Raw genomic sequence first — 22,252 nt, 5'->3', positions numbered from 1 at the left:
AGTTATGCAGGATGCCCCCAGTTGCCTCCGGGTTAAGGCACCGACCATGAACTGCAGCATCCCCTGTTTGCGCAAGGGCTCTAGATCCTTCTTTGAATGTTGTCCCCAGTCTCTGTCTCCCATCCCGTTGCCTGTAATTTCTCTACTGTCAGCTTGATGTTAAATATCACATTTGAATGAGGTAATCCAAATAGGTTTTATTCATGTTGTTAGCCTTTTAGAAATTATCTTAAGACTTGTTGATGATCCTAGAAAATTATTACACTGAATGAAAACTATTTTATTTGTCAGAAATATGCTTATGTAACCATATAATGTCAAACATAGTTTGACATAAAAAAAAAAAAAATCATTTGAAGTTTGAGGGCTGGCCCATCACAGATTGTCCCTGTTACCTGGCTGCTGTAAAAAATATACATTTTTTAAACTGCGTTATCATGTCAGCGACGTTACACCTACATTACATACTCTGTTTGATTCTGGCAGGCACCTGGAGGTATCATGATGTTATTGTGTTATAGGTTTATCTGATCATAAATGAAGCACAACACAATCAGTCTGTCACTTAAGTGATGCACGAATTTTATCATCCTGTCCCACATATAGATAAACTCTTTAATGGCTTTGGATGGGCGTCTAAAGGTGCATCAACCTACATGTCTCACTCTGTAAGTCTCATTGGCTGACCTGTCCATTCAGGACAGGAAAATCTTCGTTCAAACTTCACATGGTGTTTGCTCCTCTCTTGGGGATAAAAATAAGGGGGGGAAAAAAAATCAATGTCTTGTTAATTAACCATTAGCTGAAATGTATAAGAACATTTCACCACTGTCAGAAAAACAAACTTTTGACCCTCCATTTAGAAAGAAGTATTTCAAAGGGTTGAAACACACAGTGATTCTTCCCTGTATTTCATTCCCATGTGTTTTCTCCATTTCCCCAGGACGGAGATGATGGGATCAAAGACAAAACTGTCCATTTAAAGCTCAGCGGTTTTTATTTCCACTTAAACTGCCCATAAATTGTGTGTATACACGTGTGTATGCATGTCCTGTTTCTTCATTGACATATTTTCTACACTTGAAGAGCCTGCTAATTAGCTTTCAAGGAGCTGGTATTGATTCAATTAAAGATAAAATATACAGGAGATGGGAGAGAAACAGGAGCACAAAGTATTTAATGAACTAACAAGGACACTCTTTCTGTGAATTAGTACGGCTCTTGTAAAATAATTTTAAGCTCTTTATTCTTACTTAAAAGCAGAGCTTTTCAGAGAAGCCTCCAGAGATTGATTCTCTGATATCCAAAGAAAACTGAGAACTGTGATGATGTAGTCAGGAGGGAGGTGATGCTGGGATTGCTGAATTGTACATTTGTTTAAAATGTATTCAGGGGAAACAGGAGAAATAGTGTTTATTGCAAAATAAGTTGAATACTGTGCTCTCTATGAGCAATGGGATTATTTAAAGGATAATTCACACCACTGCTGTGTCAGCTGAAATGTACACTTTTCTACATTAATCTGCTTGAATCAGTGACATAACTTTGGCATAAAACTCAGACTACTCCAACAACCTGAGCAGAGTTAGTATTTCCATCTCACTGAGACACTTTCGTTATAACATTGCTTTCTTTACCTGTACATCAGTTGTTGTTTTTTTATGGTTTTACAGTGCAGCATACATAATCTCAAACAGAGGCTGCTGCTAATTTGTAGTCATGTTGCATTGCAACAGAGAGCATGTGTTACTGACACATGCATTTTTCGTGTCAAACGAGTGAAAATCGAGTGTATTCTGCGTCAGCATCACAGCACACTGCATATCAGTGCTGTATTAAAGAGTAATGTGTGTGGATAAGGCTTTAGAAATAATGAAATTTTGATGAAACCAACCAGCTACTCTCAAACTCAGTAAGGCTGGGGCTGAGGATTCAGACAAACGCAGTGTATTATTCTGAGCACACTGATGGACATTATGCTGCAGGAGAGGTTAGAGAAGTTTCTTTGGACATTTTCAAACTTTTTTGTGTGTTTAATTCACTCACAGTATGTATGAGCAGGGAGGGTGTGGGGGCTGGTCCCGACAAAAACCCTCCCATAAACGCAGATTTTTGACTGCAACTTGTTGGCGTCTCTCTAATCTCCCCGGAGCAGAGTGGGTCGCATCAGCACTGGGAAGCCCCCCTCATCGTTACCCCGGGGGTTTAATTGTTTCTGAGGAAAACCAACAAAGAGCTGGGTGTTGGTGCATCAGATGGAGCTTCGCGGGCACAACACTTTTCAGACTTTTCACACATTCTGGTGATTGAACTCTGGAGAGAACCGACTGTTTTTTTTTTTTTTTTGTTTTTTTTGTTTTTTTTTTTTAGATAAGAGTAAATTATTAGGAGTCGCTCAAGTTTGCGGGACAACTGAGAATACCGGCTCTGAATGCTGCCAGCAGGACCGAGTTAACTGTGTTTACTGACACACTCGCTTCACCTTTTAGGTGAGATGTGAAGTAATCTCAGCACGCACGTAGGGTAGTAACATCCAGCAAGCTGTCCGCTGGTACCCTGTGAATGTAACCAGTCTGCATTTCGTTTGTTTGTACTGGACGCGCGTAAAGGAAGGACACCGCTGCCTGCCGGGATTCCCTGACTGGTTTTGTGCTGCACTATTATCAAAGAAAAGGAGAAAGAAAAAAAATCACCAAAAGAGCAATTAAAAAAAATGGTAAGTTTAATAATCTTTCCTTTTTTATAACCTTTGTCTCTGCACTTATTCGTTACCATTACGCACGGATCTGCAAGCGCAGATAACACTAGGTGAGCCTACATTCGAACTGACACTCTTGGCTACATACGAAGCCAAGAGTGAAGTACAAATCTTTTTACTTGCAAAAGGAGAAAGACTGAGACAAATATTGTGGGTAAACACATCTGAGAAAGATCAAACCGTTCCGCAGAAAAGCTGAAATAATCCCACGCACACGGGATGCAACAGAATACGATAAGGTCACTTGTGATTTCCACTGGCACCATGGGTAGTATTTTAGTGACTCCATAAGAGATGAAGATGTCACAAAGGCTATGATAAGGTCACCAGCTGTTAAGCACCAGAGACATAAGATGGAGTCCATATGGGGAAATAACAAGAGGTTTATGGGGGTTTAAGGGTTTTGACATGAGAGACAATGAGGAAAAAAAATAAGCCCACATGGACAAACCCTGCATGAAGCCCTGGTGTTGCAAACTGATGTGCAGGGTGAGGAAGGATGGAGGTTTTATTAATAAGGTCATTATATGTTTTAAAATGTGATAACAAGCACCCATTTCAGTTCATCTAGGACATTTACTACAGTAAAACTTTACAAACCTGCACTTTAGCTGTTCCTGTTAAGCTCCAACATCTTTAACTATGACAGTCACTTTTGTGAAAATGATGGTGTATGAAGGTTATAGGGGCTTTTTTTCTGACTCGTCTTGTTATAGTTCTTTGAACCTGAGTTCACATCTTATGGGTTAGTCTGTTAGCAGGTGAGCAGTTTATAATGTGATTAAGATTCTTTAATTTCAAAATAAGGCTTAAACATATGACTGGGGACAGATCCTAGTCTGCCGCTGTATGGTATAGTGCTTCAGAGAGAAGCCACTGGCTGTTTGACCACGATACTGACATTATATTGAAGGCGTTTACCTCCAACTCAGCATGATTGTGGTGTATGCTGCTGAATTCCTTACACAAATGTGGGGCAGGAGAGTGGAATTACATGGTGATATCGGTTATAGGTCAACCCATAGGGCATTAAAAAAACATGTATATTATAGTAGCTTGATCTTATGCTGAATGAGAACCTATGCAAATGATTTTCATAGCATCCTCATCTTAAACTCAGTTATTTATGGACCACAACTGCAACAATCTTCATAACATATAAAAACCTTCTCAGTTTGATCATTTTCACTTTGAGGACAAAATAAAAATATGTGAACATCATGAAAAAAGATGCTTCTTTTGCCATTAGTAGCTGCTGGTGAGGAGGAGAGGTGAGCAGCCCAAGCATTAAGTCCATTTCAAGCTGGGAAATAAATAAATAAATAAATAAATGGACCTGTCCTCTGTGCTCTCAAGCTTTTCAGAAACCCACCTCAGGCTCTCTTCACAGAGCGCATGTTGCATTTTTGCTTTAAGTACCTGACTGATGTGAGTGATACTCTCAAAATGAAAGAGAATCACCATCACGGGGCTCTGATGAAAAGTATTTCTAGGCACACAATGTCCCTCCATTTCGCTGGGAGACTCACACACGTGGAGTTTCCTCTCTCGCTCTCACACTGACACCCTTTTCTCCCCCATCCTCTCACACTTAAGGAGACCTGATACACACACACTCAGAGATACACACACACACAGACACATACCCACGCACATGCACATTAACTATCACAGTGTGACTGAAGACAGAAAACTGAAACGACAACCCATTAAAATGACAGAAGCTCCTATTAATACTACGCCATCCCTGCTTCCTTCTTAATAATGAAAATAATGACAAAAACTGGAAATAACTAATCTTGGATTATGATATAGTTGAATATGTAATTTTCTTACACAATGATGGAGGAGTTTTCTCACCTCATCTGGGGCAATGCGAGCGAGCGTATCACTAAGAGGATTCATTTGTAGCTCATTAGACAAAGTGTAAAATTCCAGTTTAATAATTAATGTAGGAACAGGCAATTAATGCTTGGTGGTTTCTAGAGGGCACCACATGTGCATACAAGAACAGCTCTCTCTAATATCTTTTTACATGTAAAGAATATAAGAATTTGAAAAAAAAAGTCACCATCTATCCCTCACTTGCCTGGAGTTATATTATTCTTTTTTTTTTTTATCTGTAGAAAATCGAGCTGAAGCTGAAATGCAGCCCTCCCTGCTAGCAATCACTCCTCTCGTTCAGGGACAAGTGAAGTGATGCGGGGAGTGAGGGATGATGAGATGAGTGAAACAGAAGGAGAATAAAACCTTACAACAATATCATCACTTTTGAACTCATCTGAACAAACACAGCAACAAACACATACTGACAGTGAATATAAATACATTACACCTGGAGTAATTAGCAATTATTTGCTAGCTTAATTAGCTAGCTAGCTAAAGTTAACAAAATCTGTCAGCGACATTTTAATTTCAGACAGCAAAATCAGCTATAAATGGGAAGCCTGCTTTTATCTACCACTGAAATCAAGATGTATCAAGAAATTACAAAGAATTTTAAGAAGTTAATCTGCTGCATTTATCAGTAACTGCTTCATGTGCCATTCGTGACTGGAAATGACTGACGTGACTGAGGGGGGCAAGGCTGATTTACACCATAGATATAACAGTCAGCACAGAGGCTGGTAGTGAGACACATACAGTACTGTAGCTTACATTCCTCACAGCTTTTTCATTGTAATTCACTGGCAGCATGTGAATAGCACTTTGTGTAAAGCATTGCATGTTTGCTTCAGTCTGGCAATGCATGACAGGAGTTTAATGTAACTCGAGACTCGGAGGTAACGGACTTGTTGAAACTGAGAAAACAAGAAGCAGATGCTTGTAGTTGAGTTACAGCTTCGTTCCACAATTTTAGCATTTTGTCACACCTTAACATAAACCGTGCAGCTCCAAAACAGGCTACCGCTTTTTCACAATCTACCAAAAGACAGAATACATCAAACACAAAAGAAAACACCTGAGGTGATTTAATGTAGTGTCATCATTACATTGTTTGTCCTGCAGACTGACTCTACTGTTTACAGTACTGTGTAACACGTGAGTTAGCCGAGTAGCAGAATTACAGCTGAACAGATGGTGAGGCAGCTTACCATTCAGCTGTAAAACACTCTGCCTGAGTACGTCTTTGGTGCAACTCTTTGAAGTATTGGGGAAAGCTATAATCATGTGGTGACTGTTTCACTACCAAGGATATGTGAATTTTAGAATAATAACTGGGATATACTAAGAGTGCAAGGAGGAAGATGAGATGAACACTGACACCATACTCATTAATTGGCCCGCCTGCTGACATGAGAGAGAGCTAACTTCTGTCAGCCAAACCAGACTTCCTAAACCCGGTGAGAAGCAGTCAGACAGTGTGACAGCAGGTCTCAAAGCAGTATTACTAACAATTCCCACTACTACTATAACTAAAACCAATGTGTTAATATGCCTCAGCTGTTATAATACACAAGGCAAACAGATAAACTTGGCAAGCCATGGTCTGTGTCTTCCAATGAAAGCAAGATCAAGGAAACAAGCCAACATAAAGTAAACATGCAAAGAGGTTCGTAAGCTGGAGCATCAAAGGCCAAAATGGATCGGTACTGGAAGACCAAAAGGAAATAATCATCAAATAACACCAATTCATCAACAGCTGATAGATCTGAAAGTATCCAGGAACCAGGCGTAATCACATCAGATGTCCACCAAGAAGCCAGAAACACACCAAAGACCTGATGTGATCTGCAAAGAAACTAAGAATCTAATGAACCCATAACAGCAGTACAAATGAAAAAGTTACTGATATCAGGCTTCCACCTTCCACCCTGACTTCCTAACATAAAGTATAACAATACTGATCATGAAATTCTTCCACAAGTGGAACAGGACTGAACAGATACTGGCCAACAACTACAACTAAATATTAAAATCATTCATCAAAAAGTCATATCTCATATCAAGATCAAGTCAAGACCCCACTGCTGTCCTCCAAAGGGCTCAACTCTTCAATCAGAGCATCAGTAAAAAATGGACCGATAGTGGACTAACGGTAGCTTTGAGTGGAGCTACCGTCAGTCTCCATCTCTATATAAATTTAAACTGTGAGCCAAGAATGGCCCAGAAATCTGTTCAGTGACCCACCCTATCAGGATTAGCACAGCAAAAACAGTGGGAATGGAGATATGTGAATGGTAGCACAGGAAGTATGTGAGTGTCAGATATTGGATGGTATAGTGAGTCGTCCAAGCGAAACTGCTGATATCAAGATACTGGTTTCCATCACAATGGGAGTTTCAGACAAATCCAACTCTAAGCCTCAAGCCCAGAAACACTAGTGACAACATTCAGGGTTTCCTGCAGAGTGACTCTGCTAATGTCAGAAGAAATCATTACATTTTTGTGAACTGTATTTATAAAGATTTACAACTTGTCTGCAAAGGATGCACAGTGCGAGCAGCATGTTGGAAGAGCAGCAGCAGCTTCAGGGCTCTGGCAATGCTCAGAGCCCAATACACAATCACTGCTGTTACGCTCATAACTTTGGGTCACAGATGAGTGCGAAAGCACATGTAAAACGCATCTCTGTACCGTCCAACATGCTTGAGACAGACAGCTGAAAAATAACAGATAGCTGAAACGGTTTCTGTGTAGACACAACATGAGGGAAAACACAACACAGGAAAGGCCATGTATTAAATTAGTGACACGATTGTCTAAACCATCATCTGGTAATTACATCAAGGGGAAAATGAAATTAGGTGTGTAAGGATCTGTCGGATTCGGCATCGCCCGTGATTGATAGCACTATGTCGTATGTTCATTTCACAGAAATTAATCAGAGCATCACACAGCAATGTTGGGGAAAAAAAAAGACAATGTTCTGAGATTTTACAGTTTTGGGCAAGGTTGAGAAAAATAGCCTAGTCATTCACAATCGGATGCTAATACGTGAGAATAAAACATCTGAAGTTAGCTTGAAAACATTTTACCCAACAGAGTCTGAGTTTTAAATTTAAAGTTCTTCAAGTATGAGTGAGCTACTTCCTTTTGGAAACTCTAGAATTGCACAGAATAGAAGATCTCCGGCAAGAAAAGTGACTTCGACTTTGAGATGCATTGTTAAAGTTCTCAATTTGAGTTTTATAGGCACAAGTTTCAAATAATGAAAATGCCCAAGAGGGGAGTTAAATGGAAGTCACAATAGCACAGCTGGTTCTATACTAGAAGGAGACATTTGCAAATGTATGTGATTGAGCACACAAATGCACACACTGCTTTATATATACACTAGTTCAGCCACTCCAGTCACCGTTTCATGGTGTGCTTCACTTCTGTCATCAAATCCTCTTGTCACTCTTAACGCTGCTGAGGTTTTTCTTTACACTGGAATTAAAACAATCCAGAAAACTGAGACTGTATCAGTGGTAATGCCGTTGGATTTACAGCCAGGATTATTCACAAGGGATTGGTCTTAGTGTGAGAAAGCAGTTTATCACTCACAAAATAACATTGCTCTGCCAGTCTCTCACTCTCGCTCTCTCTACACCATTGTTTCAGCAGAGAGCAAAATCTGCTATATTGTACTGTCTCCGAGAAATGTTAATCGTGTTTTGTTTTTATTCATTATGATTTTAACCTCAAAGATCTTTGTGGGTTTTTTTTTTCTTTTTCTATCTGATTTAGTTTCTGGTTTAATTTCGCTTCCCTTTTTCTTTCCTCGCTCACCTTTAATTACCTTTGCTCTCCTTATCTTCTACTCTCATTTTCCCATTGCCTTATTTCTCTGTCTCTGACTGATCTACGGTCAGTCTACCCATATAAGCAGAGCTGAATCCTAAGACTGGGCCCTCCAGATGAAACTCGTAATTAGAGATCATGACAATGTGTCACTTGCCATGGAGATGACAGCAGGAGTCGAAGGAGAATCCATACAAGCCTGTCCTCCCCACTCTCACAGCAGCAGCTCTGCCACTCAGGCCATTAGTGGTCAATGTTTCAAGATTGACTACTTGTTGAAAGATGCCTGTTTCCATTACTTGAAAGCTATTGAGGAGGGTAGCTGTCTCACATAGCTGTCTCACATAATCCAAGACATAGTAATTTGCTGACTGAGAGGCTGGAGGGAGAAATGTTGGAGAAGTGGAAAATATCACAACACTATAAAGACAAATACAGGGTTTTTGGAAGCTTGACTTGACTTTGTAGTGCACAATTTACTGTATCTACAGGATGAGGACCTTTAAATGCTCTCATTTAAAAGTTAAGAAAATACCATTTGTACAACTACACTGTAGTTCTAAAGTTAATAGCTGTTGTTCTAGCTTACAAATGTTCAGTAAGTATATGTGTTTTGTCTGTGCTGATACAGTTAATGGTTGTGGGTAATCCTTACTTATATACTACAAAATATAGTGATACTGTGACACAAGTAGACTTGGATTTTGAAATGGTTGAACATGGTGCCCTCACACAGGCCAAGACCAAACTAGAAGACAATGGATCTCATGGAAGAAGCACTTGTACAAACAGATTTATTCTTAAGTAGCACATATGAGTAATTTAAGATAATTTGTGGCATTCACCAGTTTCTTTGAACGTAAATTGAAGAAAGATGTTTTTAGCATCTAACTTATTGTTAGGGTGGTAGCTGCCTGTGTCCTGCTGGGTAATCATTTCCTCTTTATTTCTGTCACAGTACGGTGCTGAAAACTTGAATTAAAACACACCTGGTCTACTCTACGCCTTCATCCTGTCCTAGTGAGGTTCAGAGGAGGTTTAAAGTTTGCTTAATTGGTGGCTTTCTCTTTAATCATGGTGTTTAGATGTGGACACCTGTGTGTTTATAGACTTTGGAAAGGTTGAGTGACTGCTTTTGATATTTGATATCATTTGACTGAGCTGAGCCGACATGAGTGGAGATGGATACGACTGAAAGATCTTCGGAATTTATTAGGACTTTCATCATGGCTCTCTCTCTAACACATTAGCATATAACTGTGAGATTTCAGTAAATTTAAGTCAGTACTTTGTAGAGAGAGTTGTTAGTAGCACGTCTAAGCTTATGATAAGAACTGTCACAGGTTGCAGTTTTTAATAAAATCAACTATGCTATTAAATCTTTTCCCAGAAAAATACTGCAATTTTTTTTAAAAACTTATTTTCATGTAGGAAGGAAGGTTATTTGTATAGCATTATTTAAACCAAAGGTTGTCTCAAAATTATCATATATGGCACAGAAATACATGAGGAATTATTTTAAATCACATTAGAGGAAGGGGAAGAAAGAGGAATGAAAATACAATGAAGTAATGGACAAGTAATTCATTTCCGGGGTAGTAACAATGTATAAAGAACAGAAAACTTTAGGTAATAAAAAAAGGGTGATGATGTGTGTCCCAACAGTTAACTTAGTCAATCATAGTTGGCCACTTGTATTCTTCACTTTAAGCCCTTCTTGAAAACAGCAATGGATGTTAGTGTCTCTGTATGTTTATGGTGCATATAACCACAGAAGTTTGTGTCCTTGGTGGAAACAGTACAGTCTGATTAGATATTGTGCTCTAGCTGAACAAGATCTTATCATCGTGAGATCACTCTGCTCTGGTATATCTGGAGGACAGTCCCTTACAGCTGCAGCTCAGCTTTCTCAGAACATGCACAGGGCTGCAGGGCTCAGTACTCAACCATTTCTCCTGTTAAAGCCCACTGCCTATGTATTACTGAGTTTGAACTTGAAACTCAGGCTAACTTTATGATACTTTAAGAGGGGACACATTTTCCACATAAAGGTCAGTTCTCTAGCCATGGGGAGTACTACTCTACTGCTGGCCTATGGAAACAGTTGTATAGTGTTTTCTGTGGTTGTAAAGGGAGTTTTGGTTCATCTGAGAAAATACCTCTTGAACATGTTCTTGTGTTTTTTGGGTTAAGGGAGAAATTTATAACAGAAAGCCAGGGTGTGAAGTTCAGAAGTGGCATTTACCTGACAGGGAGGGTGTAACCAAAACATTCTGTTGGCAGCATCATGGGAAATGTAAGATTAATCATTATTGCAGCTTTACCCATACAGTCCCCAAGCTCTAATGCAATGTGACTCTGAATCACTGGAGTACCCTTTTAACCCCTATCATTACCCTGTCAAGACAGGATTATCATTTGACTACCTTGGTCAGTTATTTATTATTTTATTGATTATATAAAGAAGTATTCTTTAAGATTGAGTTTGGATTTAAGGCAGACTGAAATTCCTATGTTTACAGAGGGTACAGTACAGGTTCCCTGATATATTCATTCTGTATTCTGTCTTATGTATTCTATACTGTATGTTTGTATTTTGTTAGTTTTAGTAATGTGCTATGTTACTTATTGCTGTCTATGTTCTTTGTATCATCACTTTCTGTCAATATGGGAAAACTAAACCTCTAATAGGCTTTCATGTTGTCCTCTTCAGAGCTCTCATCAAACATCCGTTGTTGCTTCCTGGATGGATCATTGTTTCCCAACCTGAATCACTGCCCCTTCACTTTTATGACTCATACACACACTCAAACACAGAAGATGAAGATAAAAGCACTCCTGTTTGTCATCAAACGCTGATATGAATGCATCGAATTTAGATTTATGGATATTGCTGGTCAAGCTACATCCCACTCACTGTCCCCACCATGGCATCCACAACCTGCTCTTTTCTCTTGTGTTTGACTGAATTTTGTGGTGGAATCTCACCACTAAAGCGTACTTTTATTTAATTTTATTTTAGCCACTGGCCAAAGAAAAACATTACCATTTTTTGTTTTTATCCCTGCGCAATATTACTTTAGTGAACAGGTATTTCTGTGAGGGATGGTAACTTTATTTAATGTCACTGACACCTACACCATATTTAGACAGAGCTTGTATTTGACATCTTTGAGGTTACAGCAACAACTTTCATTGTTTTGATGATATTTATGACAGCATTTATGCTGCTATAGCCATTACATATATTTACACTCATCAGTTACCTCTCTATACAGTAGTTTGCATTGTCAGTGCAATAATGTGTTAATGTTACCCAGTACCCATGAGTAGAAAACCACCCGAGACAAGGGGCTGTTTTGGTCCAGTAACCCAGTGGTCCAGTGACGTTAAAATAACACACTGAGCCAAAACCACTGGTACTGGGTCTGCATATAATCCAGGAGAGTAAAACAGCATGTCCCAGGCATTATGAGGAGGAAACATAATTGTATTTATAAAGAATCCAAGAAAAAGTATCAGTTCTAAGAGTATTTCCTGTTCTCAGTGATCGATAAACATCTCATTGACCGAGCAACATTCAAACGTTCAGTGTGGATTGATTAAATCGCGTGCAGATAGAGCACACTTTCGTTTTTGTGTACCATGAGAATATCAGTTATAACACCAGTCAGCACAGGCTTTATGTAATGCATCATCCTTATGAGTTTACTGTAGGAGATGGACTTGACATTGTGAAGACTCAGACACACAGGGCTATACTAAAGACTGTCTCCGATCAACATCACTGACGTCCCTCAGGACAGCCTGTTCTCATCAGTCTTCACTCTGTGTCCTCATACAAAAATGTTTAGATTGGCTGGAGACCAGCAGCTGTGATGATGTCTAAAACATAATGTTCGAAATTATGACAAATGTGCAATGAGCAACATGAAGTGGTTTATTTGAAGTGGTATGTTTTAGGCAAATGCCCCTGATTTCCGCAGTTTAAACTGATAATTTCTTCAGTCATGTAAGCAGGATTAATAAGGGGAGCTCTAACACTTGGAGTTTTATTTCTTGTATGAAGCTGTGGCCTGAAACCATTAAATCTGCCACAACTTTATTATTATTAATAATAAATTATTTATTTATTTAGGGGGAGGGGGAGAGAGAAGGGCAGCCCAGAGCTGAGAATCAAATTATGTTGCAATTATCTGGCATGCACCCCAACCATCAGCCCACCAGGGCTTCACCGCAACCAGTTTTGTGAAAATTTGCAGTGTAATTTACATTTACTTTGTGTTATTCTGCAACAATTAGCGCTGATTAAGAATTACAAGTCATTGGGAAAATTTGTGAAATCACAACTGTGAAACACTTAGAGTAGGTAATTAGCTTAGAAATGATCTATAAATGCTCAGTATGATGTTTTATTTTAGAAATGAGTGGTAGTCTGGGATTTAAGTCTAAAATTGGAATCATCTTATGTGAAAAATGGTAGCAATTTTATGGCATGTCAGCAAATTGCTAATTTATTTAAAATATAAAGAAATAAATAGATTTGGGGAAAAAAACACAGAGGCAGGTTGATTTTGTGTGAACTTCTGTGATCCTGCACAAGATCACACACTGAAGGAAAGACTACCTTGAATTTATCTTTTGTTTTGTTGATACATATTTAGCACTAACAGTGTTCTAATCGCAAGCTCATTTATCATCACCCCAGATTTAAACCAGATCCCCATTTGTCCTGACTCTTTCTCTCTGTCTCCTCTCTTCTCCTAACACGCATAGATTTGCACATAGCTGGCTGTAACATCTCTGTATCAGCTCATCGCAGGCCCACTCTCAATACAGAGCCTCTCAGGTGTCCTAGATTTGCACTGGATCTGTTCCACTTTCTAAGGGTCATGTACATACAGTGAGGAGTGTATTACTTTGGAATAGTGTGGAAAAAAAAACATTGGTGGGAAGGTAGTCTCTGCAGTAGGAGGCTTTGATGTGTTAATAAAGTTGTTGAAAACTGCATTTTAACAAATTTTAACATCCTGCTGTGTAACCTGATAAAATTTTTATAAATCTTGGGACTTTCATTAACATAGAAATCTTCATTTTTTTGCTAAGACACTAAATTGCCCCTTTTTCAGCAATCTGTTCCCTTTCTATCGGCTTACACAAGAGCTGAGATTATCCCTCCCAGCCTCTATAATGAGTCCTGAGGTTTGCACCCAGACGTTTGAACAGACCACTATCACCGGTTAACTTCAGTCCCTTACTCTGACGTTCATTTCTTCGCACAGGAATCAGTCACCATAAATCAACACAAACCTGTGAAGCCTCTTCGCATGCCAGTTCCTGTGAGGATTAATTGTTTGGTATTTTACATTTGTCTGTGCATGTGTGTGTGTGTGTGTGTAGGTGGTTGGTCGTAGGGTGGTGCAAATGGTGCATGTGTGTGTGATTGTACATGTGCAAGCTTACGCACACATGTAGCCCACACAGCCTGAGAAAAACACCTACGCTCCACGCTCCCAGGCACCTGCAAACAACTGAGATATGATAAACCCTCGAGCCCTCGAGAAATAATGTGATTTTATTTTATATTTCCTGAGTTGCAGCGCGACATGCCAGCGTGTTGCACTTCATACAGTACATGCGAGTCATTATTCTGCATAGCTGTGCTGCTGTTTCTGCTGGTGAATATGGTTTTATAGGCACATGCCCCATCTCCACACTTTCTGTTTTGAATGTATACACTTTTTGTTTTAGGCTTTACTTAACTTGCTTAACACATATTACTTCTGAAGTCATGTTGACTCTTGAAAAATTCCTTCCAATTTATATTTTATAGTTTCATTTTCAATCACATGATGCAGCCCGGCTATCTATAGTTCAGTGTTTACATGGCACTAAGCAAACTGCATTGTAAAAATTTACATCTATTGCTAAATCAAACAACTGCATCCTGGTCTACAAAATAGGCCAAAGTCATTGGGAGTGCATGCTCGGCTATGAGACAGTTAAAAGGCTTCATCTACCTGCACCAACTTAACAATCTGTTAAGGAGTATATTTTCTGTAAAAAGATTATAGATTTAATACTTTTAACACAAAAAACTAAGTTGGAAATACATTTGCAGCCCTGAGTAGTGTCTGCAGGTATTCATTTCAGGTTGCATACTGCCCCAGCAATGTTGTGTATGCAGCCTGTATGTGAATGTAGGGCAATGACTGGCGACTCAGATGAGTATATCAACATATTTGTAAAGTCAGATCTTCTCTAATCTGAACTATGGCACGAGGACAGTAAGTAGACAATGTTCAGGGGCTGTAGTACAAATACCAACCTGGGGGACAAAAATAGGATTTTGAAATCCCCCAGTGGAAATTATGCCCTTGTTGGAAGGTGAACCGATTACAAAATGACTCACAGCATGATTCTGTACAAAGCTGTAACTTAACAGATCCCCTGATTCCTGCTTTGTCTAAACACTCTTCCATTTGCCCCATCCTCTCTCTCCATTGATGTAAACTTCCACCACCACCCCCAACCACACACACACCACACAGACCACACACATACATGCACAAACACACACGCACACACACACACATACAGTACATCCTTGCTCACCTACCGTTTAGTGCATGCTTGAGTAAACACCAGACATGAACTGACAGCGGAGGTAGTGATGGCTCTACCTCCTCTGAGCTAAATCAATTAGCCTATCTCCAGTGGGGCTCTGAGCTGTTTGCAGGCCTGCTGGGTTCAGAGGGTATTACTGTTTCACCCGGCCCAACAAACAGGCTGCTGCACGCGCTGCAGCATCTGTGTGGATTTGGCCCAAGCCTGTAAGGAATGAATTGGATTTGTAGTGAATGGGGTGTTATGCAATGGAGCTGGCCGGATCTAAATTGTATCGCTCCCGCTCTCTTCTTCAGACCCACGAGAACACTTTTTTTAACTTTTTGTGTGTTGTGTGTGTCTTACTTTGTTGTACCCAGTTTTTTCCCCCTTGTTTTAAGGAGGAGAAATTCACTCTGGGCTGAGCCATGCCTTGCTGTATTAGATCTTCAATTTCAAAGCCAGATGTGGAGGCTAATATATTTCACACAAACAGTATACAGTCCAATTTAGTCAAGGCCTGTTCTTGATTGAAAATCTTTTCCTCTCATCCATTCATTATGAACCTCATTATCTCATTGTGCTGTAAACCAGACCCTTAGGAGATAAGCCTTGTCCTTGACTTGTTTGATGAGTAAACAGATAAGATATTCAGCCATCTATCAAACACGCTACTGTATACATCTGTGTGTGTGTGTGTGTACCAGAAACATATCGCAGTGTAGCTGTTCACAACAGGGACAGGCGAATGAATTAGTCGATGCTGTCCAAGACAGTCCTCTTACTTAACTCACCGTATGGTGCGTTCAGTATTTCAACACTATGACTGAGCGATTTTACCAGACACATATCAGTTCTTATCGGCCTCTTCTGCACTGATGCAAGGAAGCGTGACTGTAAGGTAGTCATGCTGTGTCGTGTCTATCCCATCAGTAGTTACAGTTATTGTTCATAACATTTGCTCATGATGTTTTGTGCTTGCAAAACAAATATATTCATAGCCAGAGCAAAGTGTTAAAGCGCACGCCACCGATTCCACACACAAAGTTCAGTGTACTCATCAGGTGGAGTACTGTAACAACTTTTTCTAAAGTCTGAGAAAATAACCCTGATGTCATGAGGTTTATCTCAGCTTTGGGTTGGAATCCTGCATCCAACAACCTGGGGATGTGGAGCTTAAAAGATGACACAAGTATTTAGGAGGTAGGGAGGGTCGAACAAACTATGCTACGAAGTTGCAGTATGAGAAATGAAGGATCTGGAGTTTTGGGGGGACATAGAATTTAAAAGTCAGAACATCTCCGCATTTGCTGCTTCAGTTTTGACCATTCTTATTAGCTGACTTAATGGCCTTTAAGTCAGATCGTAACAAATTTTTATAAAAATTGTTTTTGTTCATTTTTAGGCTGCTAGAATCAGAGTACTGTAGTACTGAGTTTTGACCAGCTGGTCAACAAGTTCAAACGTGAACCTGGGATGGACGTGACATGCTATTACTTGCTTCATAAGAACCAATAGAATGTGAGATCTTAAGCTTTAGCCAGGCCAGAGCCTGCACCATGACATTCAAGTGGTCGAGAGGGTTGTTGACTACTGCCCTCCACCAAAGACCTGTACATATTGTTTAACAGCAAAGAAAAGGGCATAGCGTACTGATCATACCCACCCAGGCAAACACACGCTCCACACCACATCCACACAATGTCACGCACACAAATGCTGGCCTAACTGAGCCCTGCTGAGCTGCACTGCAGCTTCTATGAATTATAATGGTGTTACAAAACCTGTTTCTAATCCCTCTTGTGCACACCTCAGTCACTTTGGCATGCCATTTCAAAAGTAATTTTATTTAAAAAATGTTTAAATTTAAATCATTTACCATTTGTCAAAATGTTGATTAAGGCATTATGTCTGTCAGGTCTTGGCAGTGTTTGCTGTGTGGGTTGTGATACAATATCAAGTGGTTTCAGTTGTCATAACTCTCCCTTTCGGCTGCAGTGAGTTCACTGAATGTCTTGATTAATGCATTTTTTTTTGTTTCCCTTGAATCATAAGTGGCTAGAGTTCATGCTACTGCTTTTAAATAATAAATTAAAGCAAACCTTATCTATAGATGGAACACTGGAGGGAGAGAATGCCTTCCGTGGTGATTAACAGTGACTTGAAGTCCTCATCCTCACTAGACCATAATACCACATATCTATATTTCAGTTTCTGTCTCTTTCATTGTACTTGAAAGTAAGTCATCTTTCTGTCCTGTGATAATTTTCTGTTACTTTTACCTGGAGGCAACATGTCCGGTTTTTCTTTGTACCACTGAGTGCCAGTTTCCAAGCATCTTTAACAGCAAGTTTCATCTGGTTTATATGTCACAAAACCAAAAGTCTATCTGGGACTATATCAGTGAGAAAAGAAAACTTGCTGTTGTGAATGACTTTTGCTTTAAATCATCATCAGCATTGGTCTTTTGTCTATTTTTGAATGTTTAACATGAATCCAAATATCATCCAGAGAAAGCAATAGCAAAGAAAACCAGTCTTGATAACTTTGGTTAAAGTGTCTTTATATTTGGCTCTCCTGGAGAGTTCAATGCCAGTCTGACAGCAAATGTAATAAATCAGCACAATGGCAGAGGGTGTGTGGGTGTTAAGTCCGTGTACCAAGTCGTAATGCTCCATTTACAGGTTGAGGTTGAGTTTACAGGTTGCTCGTGTGCATTTATTGCCCCTAATGTGTAGGCTTTGTCATGTAGGTGGTTTGTTATATGGGGGAGGGGATGGTGGTTAAATTGAATATAACTAATCTATATTCCTATTTTTCTCTCTCACTTGTTCCTCCCAGGATGAAACTGCTGCAGAAGAAGCTGCATGAAAGTCAAACAAATTCCTTTTATCTGTGTGGACACTACAGCTGAAGGTTTATCCGACAGATGACGGTGTGAAGAGGAAAAGCTAACACATGAGCATTTAACTCTGGGAGCCTGGAAAAAGCTTTGCTGATCATGACATTTTAGTGCAAATTTCTATACAGCTGCCAAAATCACATGGATATCCAACTAATTATCTACAAGGAGACGGGATAACGCGAATATTTCCTCCTCGGGTTTAGACGTCCGAAATGTAACTGTAATGTTCTGGCTTTCCAATATCATCAAAGACAATTTCAGTTTCAATATAAACCTCAATTTAGAAGGCTTCACGTGGACTTCAGAATAGATAAGAGAGACAACAAGCAAACCTGTGTATCTGTCATCATCATCTTCCTACATGCAGCTCCCCGCTTAGCTTTATTGAAAAGGAGGAGCCCATTAAAGCATTTGATAGATAGGAAGGTTTGGTCTGAAGGTGTTGTTGCCGGCTGGCTGCTGGTTGGAGATGAGATAAGAGCTCTGGGAAGAGAGAAAAGAAGTGGCTGTCTGACGGGAGCTGAATACAAATTAGGATTCATCTCTCCTGCTACTACACCAGTGAGGCCAGTCGATGTGAGAGAAGTGAAATGGACAAATTAGTCAGCTTCAACCACAGGAGCGTTAGTTGTCAACTGTGAACTGTGCGCCAAAGGTTGATATGATACCACATTAAAATACACAGGGAAGGAGTTAGGGAAAGGAAGATAAAAGACAACCTTTTGTACTTTCTACAGCCAAAACCAATAGTGCCATGCCTTATTTAGAGCCATGCCTGAACTGATCTGTGTACAGTTTTAGATTATAGTAATGAGGCTGCGCTAAACCTTCTAGAAGCAGGGTTTTAAAAGAAGCAGATTGGAGATGGAGCTGAATGATAGCTTACTGGACTACTTCACCAGCAACTTTACAGAGATTACTAACACCACTACCGCTCCACCCTGGAGCGAGGCCACGCTACTCGGCCTACAGGTCTCCCTGTCTGCGCTGTTAGCTATCATCACTTTGGCTACCGTGCTTTCAAATGCTTTCGTCGTCGCCACCATCTTTCTGACTAGGAAGCTCCACACGCCTGCCAACTTCCTAATTGGCTCCCTGGCCGTCACAGACCTGCTGGTGTCTATTTTAGTCATGCCAATTAGCATCGTCTACACCGTCAGCAAGACCTGGTCGCTGGGGCAGATTGTTTGTGACATCTGGTTGTCGTCTGATATCACCTTCTGCACGGCCTCCATCTTGCACCTCTGTGTGATCGCACTGGACCGCTACTGGGCCATCACAGACGCTCTGGAGTACTCAAAACGGCGCACCATGCGCCGGGCGGGGATCATGGTTGGGGTGGTGTGGGTGATCTCCATATCGATTTCGATGCCTCCACTTTTCTGGCGGCAGGCCAAAGCCCACGAGGAGCTAACAGAGTGTGTGGTGAATACAGATCAGATCTCTTATACCCTATACTCCACCTTTGGCGCCTTCTATGTTCCCACAGTGCTTCTCATTATCCTCTATGGACGGATCTATGTTGCTGCTCGCTCTCGCATCTTTAAGACGCCGTCGTCCTCGGGGAAACGTTTCACCACAGCGCAGCTCATCCAGACCTCTGCAGGCTCCTCTCTCTGTTCTCTTAATTCTCCCTCCAACCAGGAAGCACACCTACACTCTGGCAACGCGGGAGGTGGTGGAGGAGGAGGAGGGGGAGGATCGCCTCTGTTCATGAATAGTGTGAAAGTGAAGCTGGCAGACAACGTGCTGGAGAGGAAACGTCTGTGTGCTGCTCGGGAGAGGAAAGCAACCAAGACTTTGGGCATCATCCTGGGCGCGTTCATCATCTGCTGGCTCCCATTTTTTGTTGGTACGCTTGTCATGGCCATATGTAAAGAATGCTGGTTCGATCCAGTGCTTTTTGATATATTTACCTGGCTAGGATACCTGAACTCCCTCATCAATCCTGTAATCTACACCGTATTCAACGATGAGTTCAAACAGGCTTTCCAAAAACTCATCAAATTCAGACGATGCTCCTGAAAAACCTTACAGTGGATTAAAACTGTCTCCAAGGAAAATAGGGAGTGAAAGAGAAAAAGAAAAAAACGTGATAAAAAGTGATAATAATGATAACAAAAGTACTGTACACTTAAATGTTCCATCTTGTAAACACATTCTAAGTGTGTTATGTTTTTGTTTTTTGTTTTTTTTACATCAAACAGCTCTGTGCCATAGCTCTTTAGATACCTACAGTATATCCATCCTATAGACTTATGCATGCATGCTTAAAAAGATAAAAATCTTTACCACAGAGAATTGTGGAACTCATCTTAAAAAGATAAATAAAGGGGATTTGAAGACTATTTCATGTCACAGGGACATTCCTGCTATTTCTTGAACAAAAGCAAATATTTTAAACAAACAAGGACTAGTGTAACTGTATGGAAAGAGTAAACTCAGAGCGACTGGATTCAATCCAGCGGAAATGAAAAGCCATGAAACATATGTTCACTTAATCTTTGTGTCATACTGTATGCTGCTGCGCTCATATAATGTTTCTGTGGTACAGTAAAGAACTTATAAAGATGAAAAACTCTAGAGATTCAGTAAAAATGTCCCCCGTGTCAATACTTTTGAAAGTACTTAGTGTGTGTGTGTGTCTGTATGAGTGTGTGAAGGTACTGTAATATATGCATGTTTGAGGAGGAGAGGATTGTCAAGTGTTTGACATTTATACATGCTACTCTCCACTGAGGCTTGTCTCTTCATTAGAGAGACTGAAATGGAAACAGCATTTCCACCCTGCCTCTGAATATTAAGCACCCTGTGCCATAGCAACAAATAAACCCTTCCAAAAAAATCTTATGAAATTATATGCTCAAGCAAAAAAGGACGCGGTGAGGGCAAATGACCAGAGTACTGAGAGCAAATTGAGAGTTATTAATTTTGAGGATTGAATTTATTTATTTATTTGTGTTCTTACTGTTAATATCTGTTTTACTGTTATGAGAAAAATTGGCAGATGCAACATACTTGCATTAAAACTGATTCCCTAATGTCAATATGGTGATGATCACAAAAATGACTTGGATAAGGCTTGGATTTTTTTGGAAGAACTTACAGGATTAAAAATGCACTGACGTCTGTGAGGGATGGAACACAAAACATTTCAAATGAATCACATGATCAAAGTACAAATTAATAGATAGAGCTACTGTTAATAAAAAAATATTACCCTGCAAATGTGATAAAGACATTAAAGATTTGTCAATAAACAAGCTACAGATACATTAGCTGTCACGCTGCAGTTATCGTGTAGTGGTCAATGTGGTCAGTCGCTGGCCTTATCTATGACGGCTGTTGACGCTCCTCTTCCAAAAACCTGTAACTAAATGTCATTTGTTGCTACTTTACAGCTTTTCTACTGTTCTCGATGTGAGAAAAGAGCACATGTCAAGTGTTTAATTCTCATACCAGTGCAAACCAAAATAACTGGCAGAATTGTAATCCAAAAGAAAACAAGCCTGCTGTGCTATTATGGATTCACTATGAAAGATAAATAACATAAGTTTTTGAAAATAAATGTTTGCATGGAAAGTTAGGAGATGCAGTATACTGTGTGCTTGGTATCAGTTCAAGTGACTCACTCCACAGATGCACATCGGACCAGAGTCAACCATCTCTATCTCCTGATCAACAACACAGAGTGACCTAATGGACCCCCATCTCTCTCAGCCATTAATTCTTCATGTCCATCTCTCAGAGAGGCTGCTGTATATATACATCTCCGTGATATCATAACCTGCAGTGCACTAGCTCTCTCTCCAGTTGTCTGAAAATGACTGGCTGGAGTGGACAATCTTTGAGATGCAAGCGCAATCATGCTGGACCTAGACTACTTTCAGTCCACAGGAAAGAGACCAGCTAAGCCACTTACACTAAATTTATTATTAATGTGGAACTTATTTGTTTACATTACTAAGGAGAGCTGCAGTTGAACCACTGGCCCACTATGCAGGAGTCTGACTCTCAGAAGACATTGTTACCATTATAGATATCAAATATGTGGTTAATTGGTTTTAACTGTGCTGGCAGCCGGCACAAATCTTTGATCAAGGCTTATATATCTCAACAACTACTGGATGAATTTCCATGAAACTGAATGTAATTCATGTATCCTAATAACTGCGGTGATCCTTTGGTGATTTTGTCTCATCAACTATTGGCTGGATTGCCACTTCATATGTCCCCCTCAGGATGAATCAGAAAAA

At 40.0% G+C, this 22,252-nt stretch overlaps 1 protein-coding gene across 1 annotated transcript; it reads left to right on the top strand.

Moving 5' to 3' along the window:
- Window positions 1-2,394: 2,394 nt before the first annotated feature.
- Window positions 2,395-21,459, top strand: htr1d (5-hydroxytryptamine (serotonin) receptor 1D, G protein-coupled). The gene is made up of 3 exons (XM_041061537.1): window positions 2,395-2,489; window positions 2,610-2,716; window positions 17,933-21,459. The coding sequence occupies exon 3, from the start codon at window positions 18,861-18,863 to the stop codon at window positions 20,019-20,021; it is 1,161 nt and encodes a 386-aa protein (XP_040917471.1). The 5' UTR covers window positions 2,395-2,489; window positions 2,610-2,716; window positions 17,933-18,860; the 3' UTR covers window positions 20,022-21,459.
- The last annotated feature ends 793 nt before the right edge of the window (window positions 21,460-22,252 follow it).

This window comes from Toxotes jaculatrix, chromosome 17, assembly GCF_017976425.1.
Source record: "Toxotes jaculatrix isolate fToxJac2 chromosome 17, fToxJac2.pri, whole genome shotgun sequence".
Lineage (NCBI taxonomy): Eukaryota > Metazoa > Chordata > Actinopteri > Toxotidae > Toxotes > Toxotes jaculatrix.
This window is presented reverse-complemented; position numbering and strand designations above follow the sequence as displayed.